General features: G+C 30.8%; 2 protein-coding genes across 2 annotated transcripts; both read right to left on the bottom strand.

Moving 5' to 3' along the window:
* Nucleotides 1-718: 718 nt before the first annotated feature.
* On the bottom strand, nucleotides 719-7,739 carry LOC131846268 (general odorant-binding protein 83a-like). The gene is made up of 6 exons (XM_059195905.1): nucleotides 7,671-7,739; nucleotides 3,484-3,559; nucleotides 2,484-2,572; nucleotides 1,966-2,068; nucleotides 960-1,030; nucleotides 719-736 (listed from the first exon to the last, which is right to left on the bottom strand). The coding sequence occupies exons 1-6, from the start codon at nucleotides 7,737-7,739 to the stop codon at nucleotides 719-721; spliced, it is 426 nt and encodes a 141-aa protein (XP_059051888.1).
* An 8,371-nt stretch (nucleotides 7,740-16,110) lies between these two features.
* On the bottom strand, nucleotides 16,111-19,913 carry LOC131841239 (GILT-like protein 1). Its single transcript, XM_059189844.1, has 4 exons — nucleotides 19,715-19,913; nucleotides 18,448-18,633; nucleotides 18,080-18,253; nucleotides 16,111-17,608 (listed from the first exon to the last, which is right to left on the bottom strand). Exons 1-4 carry the CDS (start codon nucleotides 19,823-19,825, stop codon nucleotides 17,378-17,380), a joined length of 702 nt encoding a protein of 233 aa, XP_059045827.1. The 5' UTR covers nucleotides 19,826-19,913; the 3' UTR covers nucleotides 16,111-17,377.
* Between the last annotated feature and the right edge of the window lie 1,521 nt (nucleotides 19,914-21,434).

Below are 21,434 nucleotides of genomic sequence, written 5' to 3'. Positions count from 1 at the left end.
TCATTTATTTTCAGCGAACAAATTATTTTTCGTGAAGCAAATTAATTCGCTAGCATTATACTTCTTTCAAGATCTGAATAAATTTGAGCGAGATTTCATAAAAAATAGACGGTCGGGGCCCGCGGCTAACGCCAAATTACGTCTTTATTTACAAGTACCTAAACATTTTCTTCTCGCTGGAGAGCTGGAATGAAATATTTGAATCGTACCTAGTTGTACAGTCACTTCTCCATGAAATGATAAAAAGTTCTCTGTTAGGGTTAACTAAGTAAATGATATATTTTAAAAAGTCTTGCCTAAAAATATAAATATATAGCCAACGGTATGTATTGAAATAAATTTATAAACTGTAATACTAAATTAACATTTTGGATATATGTAGTTATTAATTTGAAAATTCACCTTAGCTTAGGATGTAGGTACTTAAACATACTAAATATATAGCAACGCGAAATAATTAATTATGGAAAATAATGGAATATTATGTTTATTGAGTAATATATTTTTTATTAATATATTTATCTCTTTAAATTTTGTTATTTCTTTGCTTTGTAAATGTATCTAAAATGTATAATGAATATATTAAAACAAAAACAAGTTCGTTTTCTTTATTTTAAATAAACAACACAGTGAGATGCATATATAATTAACAGTAACTACCTACTCTTAATTTTTATAAACTAGATTACATCCTCCTCATGTCCAAGTTTACGTACGCCTAGAATATGAAGTAGAACTGAAATAAAAATGTGTATTAATTATAAAGCATATAAGATACATATAACACTATAAATAATAATACTGCATCTAGAACAGGGACGATATAGATTCCTTGTTTGTATTAAACTAGGTATTAGACAAAAATGGACAAAGAAGCTACAAAGTTACGTCTTGTTAGATACTTATATGTATATCATTAACTAGGTACTATAGATAATAAATTATAAAAAAAATCTTACATCTGGATCTATTGCATACGAGCATTTGTGAACGTCAAATGCTTTCTGGCAATTGTCCTTATTATTGGTATCTGTCGAAAGAACAAAACTAAAGCTATGAGTATGATTTTAAAATATGTATGATAATTAAACATTGTTAATATGTAGGTACTATAAGACTCTCAATGCTGTGTAATCTAGTCAGTACAGCCAGTCAGTCCAGTATTCGGGCTTCTATGAACTACACCATCAATACTGACATTATAGAAATTGTCTGAAATAATATCATGGATTCAGTGATCCTTAAATATAAATTCTCTATTAAAAATAGAGAATTTATATTTAAGGATCACGATAAGCATTTTATATATAATAGCATATAATATATATACCTAATATATTTTATTACATTATTACCATAGTTTTAGACATAAACAATGTATCAATGTATGTGTCTGCGACAAGGATTTTTAAAATATTATAACTTAAAGTTGACATTAATTGTGGTCAAATTTCAGTCACTGGGCGACCACTAGGTAAATAATTCTGGGGAAGAATATAGTTAGTAATGTGAACTAACAAGCCCAATATTAGCAACGCACTACGTCAGGTTGACGTTCACGCAGATTCCCTAGAAACCATCGTGATAAACCCTGGTGAACTTGCCACGTGGCAAGTTGGGCAAATGACATAACTTGGCTCATCTTATCTTCCTCTACTGCTACCTCGCTGCTGTAACCCGTTAGCGCAACAGTAGATTGTAATAAATAAAAGAAAATTACTTACATCTTCAGTACGTTAAACTGTGTGACTCGCTGTCAAGTATGAGTTTGTTTTAGTATCTACTCGTATATATTCCTGTAGTTAGTGAATATGTAATTAATATACGAGACTATAAATTTTATAGGAATTGATAATGTTTTGATAGTGTGTGATTGTTTATATGTGTCACTATCCTTGGCGGATTACACAACCTTTAAAGATTTTGTAGCTCAATAATAACTCAAAAACAGTCAAATATGATTACCTAAGTGCTTACAGCCATCAATCATAACAGTTGACCTTTGACGGTACTCTTCTGGAATTAAACTTACTAGCATATCATAGTCCACTTGACCGTCATCGTCCACCTAATACAACAAATACAAAATAAATATACAATATATATTTTAAATTTAAATTAATTAAATAATTATTAAATTCAAAATTATTTCAATATTCAGCCCATGATCGTGGTCAAACATACAACAGTAAGATTTAATATAACTTAAGTTATTTAATTGTGCCATTTTAAATTGAAATAAAAACCATACTAAGTCGTCTGACTAGATAAGTATGCAAGAGTAGGCTATATCTCCATAAGTATTTTCTACCACTATTTTAATCATAAATAGGATAACTTCTACACTTAACAGTCAAAACTAACAGAAGTCTGAATAAGTATTATAAATTAAGCAAATTGAATTAAAAATAAATAAAACTCATGTTTACATCTAATTCTGAAGAGATAAGGGTGAAAAGAGAAACAAATAAAGGATCACTCACAAGATTCAATTCCTCTACCACGCAAAACAGATAGCACTTCAATTTGACGTCGTCTTTAAATATGCCGTTTTCGCAATTCGTTATGTCCTCTGGGGGACAAGAATAAAGACTCTTTAATGTACAATAACATGAGACACTGTATTTCGAAACAATAACAGTCAAACAAATGTTAAAGATACATTCTTTCTTCTTCGAATCAAATGCAATGGTATTCATTAAATATTTTATACGGGTACTTTGAAAATACCTATAGCTCAAAAAGAAAAGGAAAAGTTACTAAAATATGTATAGAAAAAACTAGTCATGAAGTAGGTGATCCTATATAGACATAGATAAGATAATATTACATAATATAAGGTCACAATAATATACAACATACTTTAATACAAAATACATTTTGTTTGTTTGTCTGTTTTTACGGTGTCCATAAAGCTTCTGCGATAAAGCAATATTTGTCTAATTCTTCGGCTCATATACATAGCAAGAATTGCCCTGTTGATTGAAAATAAGATCTAATAGAAAATATAGGTGGTTTGGTTAGTATAAAATTGGTTTTTGTCACACAGCTTTATTTTATTATGATGTATACAATATTCTTATATATATATATATATATATATATATATATATATATATATATAATTATAAATAAGAAGTGGCGGGTGTAGTTACCTACGAATTTCTAAATCTCTCTATTATATAGCATAATTTGGATAGACAAATTAACATAGTTATTACTTTTGTCGTAAATATATTTAATAATTTATTATAAAATTCAAATCATTTGTATCAATTTCGTTAATGTAATAATATACCTACATGTTTATTTTTAAACTGTTTGTAGTAGGCACTAAATATATATCGTATAAAAAATACCATAGAGAAAAAATATTCCAAAATTAGTATATTTTTTTAATATACTATAAATGCAATTTTTATTTGCTTATAATAGATATAGTGTATACAAACTATATATACTTATTTTTATTTATCAACTTGCCTTCAGCTACCTTGGTTTTGGTAACACATTCGTTATGAACTATCTCCATTATTTCTTTGATTTCATCACTGAATACCTGAAACATATTCGGTAAATAATATTAGATAAGAGCATTTTCGCGTATCCACTGATCTTATGATGGTATAAAGGTAAAGGAAAGCCGTACCTAATTTCTAACAAAAATATTCAGAAGGCAGAAATTATCCCAGTAAAAAAGCCATGTCTTTTTCTTATAACATCAATGACAACACGAAAATACTTTTTGTTTGTTCATGAAAATATTTGAAATACATCAACGGTTTCATATGAAGTAGGTAAGGATATGCCTACTTATATTTACGTGTACAATTAAATGCAGACTTCTGCTGACTGTGATTACAGCAGCTACCTATTAACATAATCAAGAAGTCTCCAACGCCAGCAATAATATACAATTATGTTAAATATATTTTACATATATACTCACAATATCTACTTTCTACTAAAGCTGAGTATATCATGTAGGGACTGAGATTGGATATACATATGTAGGTACTCCTATAAGCTGCGCTATGATTATTGTATTTCGTATTGAGAACTAAAATGAGAGTATCTGTAGACATACTCTCATTTTAATTCTCTATACGAAGCAATATATATTCCGTGCATATATACGGAATAAAATGGCCGAAATAGAGAAGCTATCCATTATTATTATTCAGTGACTAGCGTACCCCTGACTCTTGATCTATATGCGTTGCCTTTGTGAAAACCGGAGGGAAAATAAGTCGTTTCAATATTAAAAATGGCATAACATTCTCAAAGAAAATATTAAGTCGTGATTCCACGGGGACTCACCCAATGCACATCAACTTGTATCATAACGTTAAATATTAATTTAATGGTGGGAACTTGTCTCCATTGTACGGAGATACGCGTAAGCTGTACAGCTACAATAATACAGCTCGTAGCTTTAAGTCGTTTTTTTAATGTTTTAATAAATTCGTTTGTTGTTTTTTACTCAATTCATTCAGTAATTTACTTTAAATGTAATTACACTCTCACAAAACGTCGTATAGTTCATTTTCTGGAAATAGATTTACATAATGAATATGTCAATAAATTTTTAATTATCTAAAAAATTAAATAATTATTTATTTTTGTACAAACACTATCGAAAATTAGCATTCGACAAACAAGATAAACTATTTCAAATCAATGAACAGCGTACAGGTGAAAGTTACATGTTAATGAATTTCGCTTAGTCCAAATTACATATATTCTATACTGTTCGCTATTCAATTGAATAATACCAAAGCCTGATCTCATCATCTCAAAATAAAAACAGAAACATTATTATCACGGTACTGGGCTCGTCGCTAGGAAAGAAATAATATTGATGAAGTTGCGGCGTATTTCGCAGGCACACGAGAATTTCACTCCACTGTCATCCGTTATTTTCTTACAATAATATTAACATTATTAAATTATACATATATTTATGAGGAATATTGCTAATAATTTGTAAATTAATAGTTATATATTTTTATTTGAACAGATAAACAAAAATATTTGATGGATTGTCCTATAAATATATACGATTAGATTCAAATCGTATATGGATAATTGAGGTAGAAAGCTGTTATATACAGTGTATGTATATTTAATTTTAATATTACCAAAAAACCTAACGTTTCTGATTGTGCTTAACATAAGCACATCTAATTGCCGATCACCGATAGATATATAGTATACCTATAATGTGTGAAACAATGTAGTACAAAAATTTATTATAAGCTCTAAGGAATTTGATGTAATTCTGAATAAACGTCTTTTATTATTATTATTAAAAGAAAACAACGAAAGCCTAGATGCACAGTCATTATTACACTTTGATAAACGGAATTAAAATTGCCTTACTCGCAGATATATTATGTACCACAGTGTTAGTAAAATAATAGTCAATTGCGCATTATATCGATGCAATTTCTCTTTTTTTTATACTTCGACAGTGGCAAATAAAGTATATTATAGCCTCATGCCGGTCGCCGTTATTGTATCGTGAATCATTGGAAACGGTATCAAGAGGCAACAACTGCATTACGTATTCGCAGACGGCGACATTGAGCAATAGTGTCGCGCGTGTCACTGCGTGCTTCCCATGCCAGCACTCATCCATCAACCCTCACCTCGGCACGCTAAAATATTTCATAAACTTATGTGCCGTGAAAAATCGACGCGACTGTGTCGACTTGTCACATTTAAACGTTTTTGTAGATTGACAAGGGGCTAAAGAATAACATAAGAAATAACACTTTGTGAACGAATTATTCATTATTCACTAGTTTTAAAGGAGATTGTTATATATGTAAGTACTATTGCTTTCATATGTTTGATGTCTAAGCTGAAGGCGAGAGCACCAAATCGCAAGTTACTATATGTTTATTATGTACCTACTTATAAAGACCTAGGATTATTTTCTGTAGGTAGGGGAAGATGGGGGAACTACGGACGCGGGGTAAATACGGACTAACATATATCTGCTCAAACCTAACCTTCCGTGTCCTGTTGCCACGATAACGCGTTACATTTCCCCATCTCTAATGATCACCAAACATTTCCAATAGACGACTAAGCACACGTTTCAAACTAACTAAAATTTTATATTTATGTTAATTTTGATGTACTTTACTATTTTGGGTGATAAAGTATAAGTATCAGTAAAAAAGTCATATATTCTGTCGATTCCTGTGTTAATGAGTACCTAGTATATAGCAGAATCGTTTGTCTTGATAAATTATGTTAATCTGAAAATTCTGTTGATGATTTTTTTCTAACTCGTTTGGGTTAATTGTGGACAAAGTATCTGGGGTAAATACGGACGACGAATTTCAGGAAAAATCTCAACGAATTTCAGGTAACATTCATAACTTTGAGGAATTAAACAAAACAATACCTGGATATGTATTAGTACCTAGTTTAAGTCAGTAAAACTGGTATAAATCATTATATAACAATTTAAACTACTCCACCTCCCTTAATAACACTTTGTGAAGTAGTGCAAGTACCTACTCTACAAAGTACAAAAAGATTATTTTAAAAAATGCGTTTCATTATTTTCATTAGCACGCCGAGGAAAAAGTAAATCTAGAGCAAAAAAAAGTGAAAGAGAAGGAACCTGGAACAAATAAAAGTCCAAAACTACAAATAGAAAATCAAGAGACACTAGACAAAAACAACAAAAGGGTTAGAAACTTAAACAATTCATAATCTTATAAAGAAAATAATGAATGTTTCTGCATTTATTACCAATAAAAGTATTGTGGACGAAGACCAAAAAATTTCTGTGATTAAAATATAAAATTTGAGCACATGAGAATTGCAGTGCAGAGTCTTCTTCAAGAGACTATATTTTTAATTTTGTAAATGAAATGAGACCTGGTTTCTACATGGGATGTTGTCCGCAATTAACCCAGCACTTGTCCGTATTTACCCCAAGGGCTAAGGGTAAATACATCTATGTTTTTGTTTTTTATTGAAATTTAATATATAGTGATTGATATCTTAAAATAATTAATGTTGATTTTATAGGTATATAACTATAATAATTAGTAATAATAAGTATAATAATAATCAGTATGTCTTTACTATACCTAATAAAGACATACCGATTATTATGAATATTGTAATGCCGCTTAAGCGTCCGCAATTCCCCCATCTTCCCCTACTTTAATTTATGGGTCTGCAATTTTATACCGAAGTCTTATGTCAATATCGATTGCAATTTAAAAGTATAGTTCTTCTTTTGAAATAACTCTATAACAAATCTGGTAGTTCCTTGCCCACTAAATATGGTATTATTTATACCATATTTAATGGCAAAGGTAGGTACTAACTTGAAAATTTAAAAATATAAAAGGACGAATATATATACTTAGTGAAAATTTAAGAATATAAAAGGGGGAAACGGCGTTATATAATATTGGTTCAAAATTATTTTCTAGAGTACACCGACAGGAGATTATTAAGTTGCGATTATTTATCATATAATATTTATATTTCGCTCGATTTAAAATAATATATATAATTAACTATTGTATTTTTCATTTTAACAATGGTTTATTATATATACTCAAAAATTACATCTACGTACCTGAGCATATGTAAATTTCTAATATTTAGTATTTATATTTTAACTTATATCCTACCGGTTTATGTTTCTCTCCATAACCAACCGATGTGAAAATTAAGAGGATTGAAAGTGTAACAACGAACATGGCGACTTGTTGCCAGCTGTATTGTACGTGAATTAGTTGAGCGTGTCTTATATCTGCTTACTTGACCACAACTTCTAGTGACATAGCAATAAGTAGCACTTGTTTCTATTAACAATTAGCTGTAATTATCCGTAATCATCAGGCGGAAACTCTTCGAAACATGAATGAGTAAGTAACGGGCAGTAGTTAGATTACTCGTTGATAAATTATATTGAGTAGCACGGTATTCTATGCCGCTAATGATTAATATTTCCGTTTCCCAGCATCTTCAAAGTGTAATAATAAAAATAAACGGAGCACTAGATAACTAATACATTTTACTACTTTGTTATGAACATAATACATATATTTTATTACAAACTTCGTAGATTAAAAAACTAGGTCCTCCTTAATCCAATTATCCAACGTGATCCAAATGCCCAGATAAAAAATATTGTAATTTTATAATACCGATCCTTGCTCTGCATTAAGGTTTCTATCCAATGCAGAGCTTAAGACGTACAACTTTAAAGAAATACGGATATACCTATATCAATACCAGTTAAAATTAATTATTTTTATTAGATAATTTATCACTACTGCAATTCAGGGCGCAAAATAAAAACAAAAATCCTATAGGACCGTTCCAGTTTTCATCAAAGTGAACGTCAGTTTTTCCCAAAGTCATTTTCCAACCAGTTTCGAACAATCATTCATTGTTTTCACGCTTAACAATGAGAAAGAGCTTACGTGTTTTTGTGCGCCCGTCTCTATTGTATGCCACACAATAATAATTATAAAATTAATGTCATAATTTACGATGTTAGCGTGGCAGCTACACTAAGATGTCTACAATATCCGACATTCTTAATGATAATTAATGGTTACCTATATAAAGTCATAGTTTTATACGATTAGTATCAAACAACCTGCAATTCATAGATCACTCACTCACACACATACACACATACGCACATACGCACACATACACACTCACACACACACACACACACACACACACATGCTCAATGCACTCCACGTTTAAACTTAAAACTAGATGTATAACTAATTTATATGAAGGGGAGACAAACAACCTGCAATTAGTCAACAAATTCACGGACATTTAGCCTACTTACATTATTTTCACGCACAATTTGATGGACAGGTCTAAATATGAATGAACGGGTTTAATTATTCATATACCTACGTAGATATATCTGATGCAAGGCTCGTCAACGTCTCTGACTACCAGAAGTGAGATTGTTATTGCGAAGATACATAGGTAAATATATTTAAAATAGATATATACCTATGTGAGTTGTGGCCCAGTGATTTAATAACCCTCCTCGCAACCAAACAAATCGCGAGTTCAAGTCTGGCCGGCCACCAAAAATATAACGTTTTGTGCCAATTTATATGTCTAATAGACTTTCCAGTAAGGGAACCGGTGACAAAGCTAAATAATAATTCGAAATGGGCGACGGTAAGTTCGGATGTGAGCCATGTAAGATTCAAGTAATTGAGCCGTCAACACGATAATGGACTACTTCATCCACTATAACAAACGTGACGTGACGGTATCAACTATCAAAATTACATAACAAACATAATTTGTTATCTATGTATTTATGGTTGACAGTTGATTATTTCCACTATTTAAATAAAATGCGTATTGTGATACCAGATATACATACCTACGGACGAATTGAAAAAATTTTTGATTCTCTTACGGTCGGTTGATAATAATACATTAAAAACCGATTTGTATTATATATCGCTACATTAATTATAATTAAAGTAGCGATATTTAATTATAATACAAATAAGTTTTTTATTTCATCTCTACAAGTGACACAATTTCCATTTTAAATTACATAAATTTCAATGATTATATAGTTGCAATATAAATTAAGCCATACCTTATATACCATATCTTAGACATAATTAAGTTTAATAAATAGAAATTTGATAAAGCTTAAGTTTTATCAATTTTCTATTATTTAACGGATGAATAACGAATGTATGTGAATTATTAAACTCTGTGACAATGAACGTACAAAAGTACCTATTGATTATATTTCAAAACCTGTGCTTATTGCATTATATTATTATAGCCTAATAACAAAGTAACTTCAAGTGCTACGTATTCTACGTTGCATAAATGATTGGAAGAGAAATAAGTTTTCTTTTCTGGTTTAAAAACTACGATATTTAACTTTATTGAAAAATTCTAGGATTCTTTGTAAATTAAAACAACCTACTTAAAATTTATATTTCTCTAATCTGATGTTTTTTAGTATAATTATTAATTATTAGCAACAAAAGTATCAAAATACAGTATTGACTGGGTTAAAAAATATATTTTAACAAAGAAATACCTATTATATTTAAAAAAATATTATTAGGTATATTATATTTTCTTCCATGATGACTTTTAAAATCAAACTATTTTTTTAATTCGTATCAATATAGGAAAGCAACAATTGTGACAGACGTATTAAACGTACAGAAATACAGCTACCACAATTTCTACAGACTTCTACTTCAGACTGGTTTAAGTCAAGGTATGTACAGGACTCTGAATATGAAAATTCTATCAAAACGTTCAGAATAAATATTCGATTATCTTGCACATATACCTACGCCGTGTTCAATCGACATGAAAAATCCATTAGAGTTGTTTGCGTCGACAACTAGGCTGGCGTAGGCGGCGGCACCAGTGACCGTGCCTAAGCGGATTTGTTGCTTCTCTGTCGGTTGCATCAAGTATCCATATCCCAGCTATCCTGCAATCCACAGGCGCATGCCATACATGTTAGGACTCAAACTTTGAACCAGTTTTGAAATCCAACAAACGGGCGAAATTACCAGTTGCTTCAAATTAAAGGAACCTAATTATATACATGGACTTATGAACAAGAAAATTTCAAGACCCAATACCGATTGAAAATCATTTACCGAAAAATTATTGCATTCATATTTCAAAATTATAAGTAACTATTGTATATAGCTACTCATCTCTATATTAATATGTTTTTACGAAAGTCTTATTGTAGGTGCAAGTACCTATATGGAACTGATATGTGTATAAACTCATCAGATCTAAAATTCTGTTATTCTGTCAAAAATGTATACAAACATCGAATATTATAAATAGGCAAAGATATCAAAGTTAACTCATTAAAATTACTCCATCATTAATTTGCAAAGAATTATTTAAGATAGTGACAAGAGTGTGAACTATGGAGTGTATAGAGGAGCGACGTCATTACTGCAATCAAAGCCGAAGCCGCAGCATGCCCCGCCCGGTAACGAGTGCTCTCGATAAAAATTAAAAACACGTGCAGGCCCAGCCTGAGGAAAGTTTTAATGAGAGTACACGGCTTGCTCTTTGCCGTCAGACATAGCCCCGACCACTTCAGTGTAGCACGCAAAATTTTATTTGATATAGGACTGCTGTACACTCGGAACTTAAATGTAAACTTGAGTTTGGAGACATTACTAAGTTAATCCCACCTCGTCGTTATATAATTGATAATGATCAGAAAGACAAGAGCAGGTAGGTAGTTACATTTTCTTAAAAAATAAAACAAACAAATAAATAAAGGAACATCGACGGATTTCGTCATTCTGGGTAAATCAATAGAGCACATTTTGCAAGATAAAGACTTAGGTACGTTTTATTTCCACTATATTTGATATACCTACTTCTTTTATAGCTATAGGTAAAGAATTATGATAGTAACTTAGGTTTTAGTTAGTGCAACCTAGGTGAAACGTAACATACGTTTCACATACTATAAAATTATTCTTATTAAGACCTGAATAACTGGATATTGTGTCTAAGCCTGAATGTTTTGTGATCTTAAAGTAATGTTATCTTAAAAGTCGAATCAAAAAATGGCGAAACCTCGGCGTAAACTTTTCGCGGTTGTAAATTACCTACGATGAATAGTTCGATAAAACGCCATTAAGTAGGTATGTAACCTATATAAAGATAAACTTTATATTCCGCCGAATTATCTGATAGAAAAATAGAAAGAATCTCTCGATTGATTTCAATCTGGCATGGCTAAAACGCGATACCTGAAACGGTTAAATTAAGTATTTAGTTTAAGTCACTATTTCGTCTAATTACCAATAGGTACAGGATTTTTTACATGTATGATAATGGAACGGTGCACCCATCTGCACTAACAGTTTACGCAGTCGGGGCACCAGTGGAGGATGATAGAATGAGTATGAGGTCAGGTCAGTTAGTCTCATTGTGACAAATTCACCAGGAATATCATAAAAAAATTCTGGTGAATTTCCTCTGAAAGCTTTCCAGGGGAAACCGCGTGGAGGTGAACCTAACATGGTATATTACTATCTAATGGGGTGACTATAGGATTGGATTGAATGATTTTGTTTGAGAAATGTATACTTGGATAAATTTATATTTAGGTCAGTATTACATTAACTAGATACGTAGGTATGGGTATCGGGAATCTTTGATGGAGCTATAGAATTTTATTAATATCTTTTAGAGTAACAATCAAAATGAATTAATTTGTAAAAAAAATGCTGTTCTATTTATTGATGCAGATATTTTTTGTGGCAACATATAAAATCCATTAGATTAGTACGTCGTCGGTCGGTACCGAGTGAGTGCATCGACGCCACGCCGCCGATTGGCAACGCCTGCAGCCTCAGTTGACCGTGCATGGGTAAGCGGCTTTAAATTTATTGCATTCAGTGCTATCAACATCATATTCATTCATACAGCGGCTGAGATATGATTGATTTGAAAATCCATAGTAAGCCTGTATGTCTGTTCTGTTAGCTTTTCTACAGACGGTTTAACATTTCAACGTTATAATGAAAATGCACGGAAAAAAATCGATAAAAATAATCAACAATACCTGCCATAGGTAGATAAAAATAAACAAAAAAGCGGAACATAGAATGTAGGTAAATACACAGATATCATACTTTTTAACAATAACACTTTTCCGCTGCGTGCATTCGGATAAAAATAAGAATAAATTGTGAGGATCTTGCAAAACAATAGTTGGGAATGGTGTACGCGAGAAAAAGCCGGATGCAAATGCCATTCATATTAATTAGCAAAGCGAGACGGGGCTTTTACGAAATTAGACCGTGATTTCAGCGAAGATTTATTGTTGTGTTTGAAATGGTTTTCGGAGCAAAGGTAGCCATTTAGACTGAGGCAAATTAGTGTTGTCGGAGTGAAGTTTTTAAATTGAATTGACTAAAGTCCTTGTTTGCTTTGACCGGTGATTCACGGCAAAGGTGGAAAAGTGCCCTTAATTTATTGCCTGTGCCGTGCACGTAACGACACGTTATGGGAAACAGCTTGACGTAAAGATTAATGACCATTGGTGCTTAGGGAAGTAATCCCTTTAATATATCTAATAACCAAGATACACGAGTCTAAAAAGGCGTTTTAACAAATAATAATAAGTAATCAATAGACATTTAAAAATTGAACCTAGTTTCTGTATAAAAACAGTTTCACTATGTACAAAGTAGCATACTTATATATCTACCCTAAATAGATATACTTATTAATTCGAGAAATAGATATTTTGCGTATATATAAAATATTTCATATATTTGTAACAGGCGAAACAGGCAAAAGTAAAATAGTTAGATATTGGTTAAGTTGTACTAAAATTACCCAATTGCTTACTCCCGTTGTCTGGAAATTATTAAGTCCCCCTTAAAAATCTGATTTAAACAGTCAATACATGAGTTTAAAACAATACAATTATCTCTCCTAAACAGTTGGGTGCAGTTATCAAAATGCATTATTATAAAAAATAAGACAACATAAATACTTAATTAATTTTAATATGCAAATACAAAATATTTACACTTTTAAAAAGGTCATATCTATATTTAAAATTATAAATAAATACAATAATTACACAGTACTTTTATTCTATCAACAATAATATTTCGTATAATCAGGGTAACATATTTTTTTGTCTAAATTGTGATATATTTGTAGAGACGGCATCAGCCGTTTATTTAGGTGTATTGATTTCAACATATAATTTATACCAGACAGTGCAGCCGCGCTGAAAGCTCTATAATATAGGAAATCCAACAAGTTGATAAACGAGGGACTCGTACTATGCCATGGACGACCTAGCGAAAAGAGAAAATAATATGACGATAGCAGGCCGCTTTGTCAGATATCCACTAAAATACAAAACCAGGGATGGAAACAAACCACTCATTGTAAATAATCAAAAGTGGATATGCCAGCAGTAAACCAGCAATTAAAATAACGCCTACTGAACCTAAATAGGTAAAAACCTTAGAATAATAGGGACAGTAACGAGCTACTATCCCTTAAATAAACACTTGTACTTACACAATAGGTGATACAGATAGTCCTTTGTCGAGGACTGCTTTAAAACCGAAGAAACGGCCGCTCAAGTATATCTGGAGTGGAAGCAGTGGCCACACATCCTACACAAATCCTTGGAACAGTGAGGTTGCTTCGTGAAGCCTGTGAAGACATCAGGTTTATGCTTACGCTACTGGGAGGAGTTCTACACGCGCAGCGGGACACATGAGAGAATAATGCCCGCATTTATTTTTATATTTATTTATTTATTTATATTATAAAGTCCAATTTACATTTAGGAGCAGATTAGAACAGCAACCATTTGATAAAGCAAAATAGCTTTTATCCAATTTAACTATAACACACTATAACTTCGAGGAAGAACTAATTGTGTTGTGTGATGCACGTTATGGTGTGGGTCCAATGCTAGTCTAGTCTATCTACACAAAATAGGTTATTATAAAATCAACAATATTACAGGGTCATGAATGAAGATATACACAAATTAATAAAGACGCCATGGCAATCATGTTTGGCCTAAAAAAGTTCAGGCAAGTTGTTGGCGCGTAGTTTTACAATCTGTGCAGATTATAAGTTCCAGGTCGAAATATTTGAGTGAAATAAACATATACCGGAACGAATATCAGTTTAACTTCTTAGATGAAAATTAGATTTGAATACCTTTGACTATATATTACAGTAACATCCTGGGAATGAGAACTGAAAGGGAAATGGTAGTGAACATCTAAACAAAAGTCCGTATGGGGATTCAGAAGAGAAGGAAAACTTTTTATTAACAATAGAAACAAAATATTTTATATGTCAAGATTCTAAAACAAAAGCCAGGGAATTTGATAAAGATACACTCTTAAATTATAGGTACTTACCTAGCACATGATTGACTAAAGTTGAAGAGGAATTATCACCATAGTACAAGAAAAAATACTAGGCTGATCTATAATAGTGGCGATGAATAAATTGTATAATAGTTGTAACCAACATATTAAACATTGCATGGGCAGCACAGTACCAGTGGCGAGCCACACTAAGATAAATGGTAGGATTATAAGAAACAGTTCTTTTTTCGGTTTGACGTAAATGTGCAAGTTGGAAACGTGCAGAAAAGAGCTTTATTTTATCATATTGCGGCAAGGAAGTATTTACATTAATTGTTTCATTATTATCACCTAACATTCCGGGTAAAACGAGTTTTAATGAAATTATTGCTATGCTCGAAAATTTTTTTATACCATCTTCGCACCCGTTATTCGAAACTGTAAAATTTTATACGCGAAAACAAAAAATCGACAAGTCAATAATGAAATGAATCATTGGATCGTTACTTGATATGAGATATAACTTCTTTAAGTTCCGTTCCCATCTGACAGATTTTTTAATATTAATTCCCTCAAAATAAAAGAAAATTATTTTATAAGGTATAAAGGACATTCGCTGTACCTTCGGTATTTATCCTATAAGTATACTACATCGTTAGTCGGTAATATCGTACGGCAGATGTCATATGGCAGAGGCCACACTAATATAAAACGATACTACTGTATAATAACTTTTGACCGATAGAGAAGCAGATTTATATGCCTAATTAATGATTACAATCAAGATGATGTTCCATTCAAGGTCCTATAAATATTTTAATATTGACAATAATAGTAAAGATAAAAATAGGGTACAATTAATAAATAAACAAATTTATCTAAATAATTTCATAATTAGCAAATATAACGCGTAATACACACAAAAAATTTGACATTAAATTTAGAATCATTTAATTCCATTTTAAATCTGTTTCAGATTATACTAGATACGCTGTTCACAATTGTATTGAACATGTAGATTAATATTTTGCATGTAATTTAATGGTTTTCGAAGAGTTCAAATAATACTGATGCTCAATATATTCAATATAAAAATCAATTAATATATATAAGTTCTCCAATAACATTTGCACAATTAATTACAATTTGTAAAATCCAAAAAATATTTGAACGAAATATACATACACAGTACACACATACATACATACTATTCGAGGCAAGAAAATATATCACGTTACTTGTGTAGTATATAATAATTACAACAAGCATAACATTACACACTCACTTGCACATAACATTGCGCAATACATATTTAAAACACAAAATAAGGAAACATCAGAACGTGAATAAATATACCAACCATTTTATTTTATAACAGAATAAGACACATTTTCTTATGAAAAACAAAATGTAACTTGTATCTATCGACATTTAATTAGATCAGTACATTACATTTAAAACTGTACTGTAAACACATTGTGAGAGTATGGAAAATGCCTCTGCAAAATACTCTGCCTCAGTGCCTTTTTTATAGACTTCTCGATATTACTATAAAAATTCTTTAAATTTGATCATTTCAATATATTGCACAAAGACGTAATATTAATAACTACAAATTATTTAGTTAAAATCCACAACCAAAATCACTAAATATAAAAAAATATTGTACAAGTCAATTTCATATTTCGTTGAATTTTTAAAATATCATAGTATTCTACTAGTATGTTTATATCTAAATGAGCAACTACCTATAGTGAGAACATAATATTTACTGCAGTACAATGTATTACATTCCTAAAATAATTCACAAAATAGTTCACAACATACAAATAAAATATTAATTAAATTAGTTAATAGGTAACTATTAATTTATAATCAGTAATCAACCTCTAAATTTATGGAATACTATAATAATTTTGGTTTTGTGACTTAATAATTTCATGTAGCTTATATGCAAAAAAGCTATGACTTTAAGGTTGGTCATAAAGACTGATCAAACTTTTATAATTTCGTACATATACACTGAATCACTTTTTTACTTAAATTCACTTCATAAAGCTTGTAAATTAAACTTTGAAAACTTATAAAACAATTAAATAGAAACTGACTCAAATTCATGAGGTGAAATGTAGAGAACAAAAGCACTCTACAAGTGGTATACTTTACATGTATATAAAAAATGGGTCAGTATAGTATGTTTTCCAACTGTCTAAAATTTATTCAATATAATTCTTCCATGTTTACAGGCAGTGATTTGCACTTGCTTAGGACACAAAATAACTATATTTTTGACATACATGGAAATATGTGTACACAGATTATCATATTGAAACCTAAAAAATGAGCAATATATTATATTTGAGCTTTATTACATATGTACAAGTTTCTGTTGACACAAATATGAATACTCCTTATAATGTATTCAAATGCACTTGTTTATTTTTTCTATAGTATAAAATTTGTCACAAACATGGAGGAGGAAGTGGCATATTAATTAATTTACAAACTTCAAGAAGGAAATTTTTCAATATAGCAGCTTGATTGTCCTTTGAACCATTTAAAATTACAGTTGGTATAAATGTTGGTTTTAGTAGGTGTGTATCATCGCCATATTTTTTCAGCAATGCTGAGCCCTGTTCACTGTTGGCACAATTGCTGATGGGTCCTGGATTGATCTTCATTTGTTTTGCACACTAAAACATAGATTACATATTCTAAAACTTCATACCACATAGTTAAAAAAACTAATATAGAGCAAAAGCATCATTTTTGTTTCTGATCACTCAACTCAATTTATCTTAATTAATCAACAGCTCATTTATCTTAACTGATCTTAGATAACTGGATTGCAAAAGTTGGAATATCTATTCATCCTTTCACATATTAAGGCACTCACAATCCTAACTATGCCTATTTTAATCAACTTTATAAATAGTAACATCAACTTACCAGATAGATATTTTCTATAATTAAATGAATTTGGTATGCCTCCATAGAAACTCAAATATTTAGTTGAGTCTTTATGGAGTCATACAAATTTCATTATTTAAATAAAGAAAGCAATACCACCAAAAAATATCAAATTAATTTCATCTATGTTGCAAGAGAATATTGACTGATGTATATTATTATATAATAAATAACACACATGTGTGTAAAGTTACCCGTAAAAGAGCAGCATCAGCATCCTGATTATCAGTAATCATGCAATCTGTAATTTTTACAGCTGTAGTCATGTTGCTAACTGCTTGAATGGAACATGCATGTATTTTATTTGCATAACATTCCTCTTCACCATGTTGGCATTTAAAAAAATAATTACCATTTTCTTCCTTTGTCTAGAAATAACAATAGGCACAACTCAATAAGTATACTAAAAATCTTATATTAAAAACATTGTCAAAATTGATAATCTCTCTCTTCTAAGTATTAAACCTAGAAAGGATCGGATTATGAAGGATAATAGTATGATTATGTACTGTACTAGATGCATATTTAATATAAACAATTTTAAGACAAATTTGATACTCACTGTTGCTTTACCATATGGAATTAAAGTTACATCTACAAAGTCTGATAGTTTTTCTGTCACAGGGCTTAAATGTCGAATAAAAAAATGTTTAGAGTCAGGACACAAAGCCTCATAATAAACCCTAACTTTCACTTTGTCCTGCTTGTGTTTATTATACTTATCATCTTCTAGTTCCTCTATATTAGTCTGAAAAGAATTAATTGTATAATATTAATTTTCGAGTTAGTATTTTTAGTTACATTACAAACTGTAAGAAAGGTACAATAGAATATTAATATTATACCAGTGCTGTGCCATCTCATTTATTTGTTTCAGATGCGGGCTAGATAAAGCCTTTTTAGTCTAGATCAGTGTTTACCAATGTGGACCTAACAAAGGGGGGTAATTTTATTGTTAGAGGAGGCATTTCGAAAAGGACTCTATTAAAATTATAAGGAATGTGAATTTCAATTTTTCATTATATGTTCTGGAAAATTACTTACTGTTTTATTAACAATTTCCTAGTGATTTCTCCCAAATCCCATTATTTAAGTTTCTTAAATAAACAATAATTTTTTTTTATATTATAAATTAAGTATATAGGGATAAGAATTTTAGAAAGGGTAATGTGGGGCATGGCACTAAAAAAGTTGGGAAATACTGGTCTATATGCATACTTACATATTTAGCTAGTTCTTAAGACTAATATAATCAATTCCCAATTTTTTCGCAACATATTTCCTGAATTCTTTTTAACTGCACTTTAATGATGACAAAGATTACTATAAATCTATATGATCATACTCTATGCCTTAGTAAATCACACATATCATGTGATAAAAATACCTCATCTTGCTTTGATGATCACAGTAATTACTTACATATTCCTATACTTCATTGTAAATGAAATTTACACAATATTTATCCTTATTATGTTTGTCAAATATAAAAATTATTATAATATAGATTAAGTCAAAGCTACATCAATTTGTGATTTAAAGAAGTTCCTAATGCACCATTAATATCATAAAGATAATTAACAATACCTTGCATAGTTTATAAATAATAAACGGACAATAATTTAGATACTTAAGATTCTACATTATTGTCTGAATACCCATAAAGTACACCAATAAAAGTAATAGCAGTGCCATTATCACTACCCACCATTGTTTAAAGGGCTGTTTTTATCTATAAATACATGTATATTAAGTAATAATGAACAACGTAGATGATGATGATTTTAAAAAATAATTTTAGATTTATAGTAATAAATAGTAATAATTACCTTGGTCTGTTCAGTTTCAGTTTTAGGCAATAACCGGATACATTGCCATATAATTAAAATTATAAGTATTAAAACTATTAACCTATAACGATTGCAGGAATAAAAAGCCATCTTTATCTATACAAAATCAATAAAAATTGGACAAATTGATGTTGCTTTCTATTATAACATAACTTTTATTATGGTCGTGAATTTTACATTTATATATAAATAATAATACTAATATTACTACTACTTTAATCACAAAATAACTAATTAGAATGCATTGATAGCGTTAATACAGGAAAATAGAAAAACATAATTAATAATAAGAAACAATCTTGAAAATTAAACTTCGTAAGCCAATTCCAAAGCCAATTCTATAGATTTTACCACAGATCAGAAAGACTTACAATTTGACAGTTTGACTGAATTGTCCTCTGTCTGATATATCATTCTCTCAAACCATGACATTGACAAAATCACCAAATAATATAATAAAGATATATTATATTGTAGTTTCTACAGTGCATGCTATTTGGTGTCATATATTACTGTATAATATAATCGAAGAATTGGGAAAAATATTTAGCAATATATCTCAAAAGCAAAATCTAAAAATATGAACTACACTCGCGAGCAACCAAATCGCCTCAAGCGCTACCTCTACATTCAAACATTGTTCTAAATAAAAGTATACAACATTTAAATAAAAATAATGTCATTTAAAGCTTGAAACCTAAGCTATAAAAAAAAAATCAACACCATAAAATAAAACAAGTAGGTACATACTAACATGTTCATTTGCGCAAATTAGGGCGTATGGAACAAATTACTCACTACATTACAGTATTTTTTTTATGGGTGATAATGGAATGGTGTACCCGCCTGCGCGAACGGTTTACGCTAGCAGAGCACCAGTGGAGGATGATTAGATGAGCATGAGGTCAGGTCAGTCAGCCCATCCTAGTGAATTCATCATGAATTTATCACGATGGTTTCCAGAGGGAACCACGTGGAAGTAAACCTGTTATTAGTCCCCCTTACTAATAATCCCTTTCCCCCCTCTCATCAGTATTTGAACTGGGGGATTAACCAGCGGGGCAAGGTGCTTACAGACGAGTGCAAAGCAAATTTTTTAAATCTTGATCGGCGTGATTGACTTTGTAGACGACGCGACGAGCGGTTTTCGGAGTCCTGCATCCACGAAGTTGACCGTTTCGGTGATCCCAACGTTAAGGTTTGGGGTGGGATAAGTTTGCACGGTAAAACCCAGCTCACCATTTTATATGCGGGTACGGTACCATAACTGCAGATCGTTACATCTAGGACGTCATCAGGCTTCAAGGTATCCCATTTGAACAGCGAGTGGGGCCTGGATTCATCCTGATGAAGACAATGCCTGTGTACACAGCTCGATCGACTCAAATTATCCTAGTAGGGTCTCATTGAGGTATTACCATGGCCAGGTAACAGTCCGGATTTAAATCCAATCGAGCAATTGTGGGACCAATTGAAATGAAGAGTTAGAGAGAATGAGCGAGGGGTCTACGAGCAACAGCAGCTGATTGATGCTTTAAAATATGCCTGGGTAGAGAAAGTGAAATGAAAACGTGAATCAAATGAAAATCAAATTTGATCCAGAGTATGCATACGAGGCTTCAGGAGTGTATTGCCAAGAGAGGACAGTAGTTTATAATGAAAATTAAATTACACTAGGATTGTATAAATTATATAGTTT

Source organism: Achroia grisella, unplaced genomic scaffold (assembly GCF_030625045.1).
Source record: "Achroia grisella isolate CSIRO2021 unplaced genomic scaffold, CSIRO_AGI_Agris_v1 utg1023, whole genome shotgun sequence".
NCBI classification, from domain to species: domain Eukaryota; kingdom Metazoa; phylum Arthropoda; class Insecta; order Lepidoptera; family Pyralidae; genus Achroia; species Achroia grisella.
Note: the sequence above shows the minus strand (reverse complement) of the source record. Positions and strands in the feature narration are given on the sequence as shown.

Bases quoted from the DNA above. Each gene is read 5' to 3' on its own strand.
- LOC131846268 (XM_059195905.1), bottom strand. From the start codon at position 7,739: ATGTTCGTTGTTACACTTTCAATCCTCTTAATTTTCACATCGGTTGGT. The intron at 3,560-7,670 runs GTAGGATATAAG...AATATGTTTCAG, and splicing joins ATGGAGAGAAACATAAACCG to GTATTCAGTGATGAAATCAA. The intron at 2,069-2,483 runs GTGAGTGATCCT...TTGTTGTATTAG, and splicing joins TGGTAGAGGAATTGAATCTT to GTGGACGATGACGGTCAAGT.
- LOC131841239 (XM_059189844.1), bottom strand. From the start codon at position 19,825: ATGGCTTTTTATTCCTGCAATCGTTATAGGTTAATAGTTTTAATACTT. The intron at 18,634-19,714 runs GTAATTATTACT...AATTCTTTTCAG, and splicing joins CTGAAACTGAACAGACCAAG to ACTAATATAGAGGAACTAGA. The intron at 18,254-18,447 runs GTGAGTATCAAA...TGTTATTTCTAG, and splicing joins TTCCATATGGTAAAGCAACA to ACAAAGGAAGAAAATGGTAA.